The sequence below is a fragment of the Cajanus cajan genome, chromosome 9 (assembly GCF_000230855.2).
Source record: "Cajanus cajan strain Asha chromosome 9, NIPB_CcT2T_4, whole genome shotgun sequence".
NCBI lineage: Eukaryota > Viridiplantae > Streptophyta > Magnoliopsida > Fabales > Fabaceae > Cajanus > Cajanus cajan.
In genome coordinates, this window is record NC_138525.1 from 17,301,590 (window position 1) to 17,305,319 (window position 3,730).

At 30.2% G+C, this 3,730-nt stretch overlaps 1 protein-coding gene across 1 annotated transcript; it reads right to left on the bottom strand.

The window, feature by feature from the left end:
• Positions 1-210: 210 nt before the first annotated feature.
• LOC109811985 (dihydroflavonol 4-reductase) lies at positions 211-3,469 on the bottom strand. The gene is made up of 6 exons (XM_020375839.2): positions 3,278-3,469; positions 3,016-3,185; positions 1,845-2,039; positions 1,534-1,693; positions 1,239-1,431; positions 211-641 (listed from the first exon to the last, which is right to left on the bottom strand). The coding sequence occupies exons 1-6, from the start codon at positions 3,393-3,395 to the stop codon at positions 419-421; spliced, it is 1,059 nt and encodes a 352-aa protein (XP_020231428.1). The 5' UTR covers positions 3,396-3,469; the 3' UTR covers positions 211-418.
• Between the last annotated feature and the right edge of the window lie 261 nt (positions 3,470-3,730).

Consider the following 3,730-nt stretch of genomic DNA (forward strand, 5'->3'; position numbering starts at 1 on the left):
ATTTAAATCACTTTTTCAAAATTAGCCTTAACATCATTTAAATTAATAAACTTTTTTCTTTCCACTTGATCATTTTCCACATAATCAATGTTTGCAAGAGAAATATCTATAACTATGTGTGCATTTGATTTTTTTTTTTCAATCTTAATAAGAGATATTCAAACCTTATTAAGATTAATACGCGAACTAAAACACAATAATTGCATTAACTTATGGCACGAATAAAACACAATAATTGCATTAACTTATGACATATTTAAACCTTACATGCATATATAATTGATACACATAATGTTGCATAAATTCATGAGAAGCAGGCGACGTAATCTTACGGAGTTGTTTAATCTCTATAAGCCTTGTCGCGGAATAAAAACGGAGATATTAATTAATGAAGAAACAGGCACAATTACAAAGACATTTATTTGTGAATGACGCCATTCACTGAAGTTTCTGTTTTCTTCTCAACGAAGCCACTGATGAGTGGAGCTTCTGCAGGTTTAGGAAGAAGCCCTTTCTCTCTGCATGACTCAACTGCTCCGATGTACATATCCTCTAAGCTATATTTGAATTTGAATCCCAAGTCCGTGATCTTCTTCGAAGAAAATCTCACAAGCTCCAATTCTTCTGGAATATTCTTGAACCTACAATTACTCCAATTCCATGCTTAATTTTATGCATTCTTTATTAACAACTCTGATATTTAATTACTTTAGTCACACATTTTTTTATTATTCAAATTACTCGGTTTTTCGAATTTCTCGTTCAACTTTTAAAATGTTATATTTTGTCGTTTAATTTTTAAATTTCTCCACATCGTATTAATCTCATTAATTAGTCGTCTTTCTCTATTAATAATATATATATATATATATATATATATATATATATATATATTTATTGATTATTCACGTAATACATTAATTAATAATTTATTTTTATTAATAATTAATTTTTCACGTCAACTTTCATATAATATATCCTTAATAAATGTTAATAATTAACACATTACATTAACATTAACGGTTAATATGTTATGTAAATTATCAACTTATGACATTAGTAGTTAATTTGCAATGTTAGATACTCAACAAAGGAAATGATAAAAATGTATAATTTTAAAAGTTAAATGATAAAAATATAATTTAAAAAATAAAATATTAAAATTTGCAAAATCATGAACAAGAGAGATATTAAGTGTGATCAAGTGTATCTAATTTAAAGAAAAGATAAAAACTTACTTGGTGGGGACATTGTATTCTGGGTATTTTTCATTAAGTAATTTGGCAATCTCATGAATAGTAGTGTCACATGCACTGCATATGTACCTCCCTTCAACTTTTGGCTGTTCAAACAGAAATATGTGAGCAAGACACAGATCATCTAAGTGCACGAATTGACCTTGCTTTATGATCGAATAATGGCCCTCGTTTCCTGCAATAATTTTTTAGTACGACTTCAGCATATAGATGCATATAATTAATTTCTTTAATTAGTTCCCACGAGAATCATTATTATTTTTTTATATATATGTACCAGTTATAGGCGAAAGAGCAGTGATAAGGCTCGGTGGCATTGTTGGCATGAGAAAGGGGCCAACCACAAGAGGTGGAATGACAGTGATGAAGTCCAAGCCATGTTCTTTGGCAAATTTCCATGCTTCTTTCTCCGCCATGGTTTTAGACACGAAATACATCTAAATTCATACCAACACAAAAATAAAATTTGCATGAAAAGAGAGTGGATATATTTTACTTTATATATATATATATATATATATATATATCATATATAGTCTTGTATTAACATTGGTGATAATTAAACTATTGAATAGATAAATTACTAACCCAACCAGTCATCTTAGCTCTCTTGCAAAACTCAACGTCACTCCAACAAGTCTCGTCATACAATGGCTTTGGGTGCTCAACAACGTTGAGGCTTCCAGCTGAAGACGTGAATACTAACCTTCGCACACTTTTTGCCTTCAAGCACGCTTTCATGATGTCTAGTACTCCGTTTATTGTAGGCTTTATCACTTCGTTCTGCACTTCCCATTATGTCAGAATCAGATACAAATAAATATGTTTCTCTAATGGTCAAGGTATTATGAGCGAAGTAAATTTTTATAAATGTGAAGATTAGGTTTAGGATATTGTATATCACTTAAAACAAACATCACTTTTCACAACACATCAAGGACAAGTAGTCGATAGATGTTAAAGTGGGGCATGCTAATGGTCACTTTTCACAACACATGACAAGTAGTCGATAGATGTTAAAGTGGGGCATGCTAATGGAAAACGAAAATTCTAGTACATCAAATAAATCTAAAAAAATTAATAACCACAGTTACTCTGGTCCTCCGGATTTTAAAAGATATTGTTTTAATTTATAGGAATCTCAAATACTTGTCATTTTACTCTTTATTGTTATAATAATTGGCTGTGTGTAACTTTAAAAACTAAAATGATTTAATAATTCCAGAGATTAAATAATATTTTATAATTTTAAGAACTAAATTATTCATTAATTTTTTTTTGTAGTTATAGTGACTAGGAAAAAATTTCCCTTTTCTTCTTATTTTAGTTTTTATATCTATTAAGTGCATGTATGGTAACAATTCATTTACTTTTGGACGAAGATTAACATAAATAGATAAAATTAATTTGGTTATGCATCGATCGATTTTCTCTTTATAACATGATTTTAAGGATCAAAATAGAATCTCATGTATAAGCGATTCAGATTCATTCCACACTACTAAAGTCGGTGAAAGGAAAAAATTAAAGTAATATATATATATATATATATATATATATATATATAATCTTAAATTAAAATTTATTATTATTATTATTATTATTCTGACAAATAAAAAGTGATAGTTTTATTCTTTTTATTGGTAAAAGAATTACAATAACATAAATAAAGATTCAACTTAAATAATTTTGTATTTATCTTAACCTTAGATCAATCTCAATATATATATAGTTCATTTGAATGGTTGAGAATTGGTACCTCAGGGTCCTTGGACTCAAAATCCATTGGTGTGGCGACGTGGAAAACTCCAGTGCAGCCTTTAATGGCTGCATCGAAGCTTCCCTCATGAGCAAGATCAGCCTTCCATAGAGATAGGTGTGTCTTTGCTTGTGGCAGATCGAGCAAATGCTTCACCTTCTTCATGTTAGCTGCATGCAGGGTACACATACATATAAATTAATTTACTATAGTCTAAACTGTTAATTTTTTATAATGAAATGAAAAATATAAATATTGGAACCTGGGTCGCGGACGGTGGCTCGAACGGTGTAGCCACGCTCGAGGAGTCTCATGACAAGCCATGAACCGATGAAACCAGCAGCTCCTGTAACGCACACGGTTTCGGATACTGAACCCATTTTATTTTTTATTTTTATTTTTATATTTTCTCTCCCTGAATATTTGGGTTGGGTTTGAAGTGGGAATGTGAGATAGTGGTTGGAGTTGGGGACCATTTATAGTAGCTTTCTGCTCTACATGAGTGAGGAGAGACCAAAGAATTACAAGTGTGACCTGCCTTTAGCTACCAATCAAATTTTCTTCAACTCAAGACTTGGACTTATGTTAGTTATTAAAATTATTACTCCAGGATCAATGTTTTTGAAGTTTGGATCGGTGAATGATGTCATAAAGTAAAGATACTTGGCCAGCGAATCAAATATTCAATCAGTAAAACATTAATTATATAAATAAA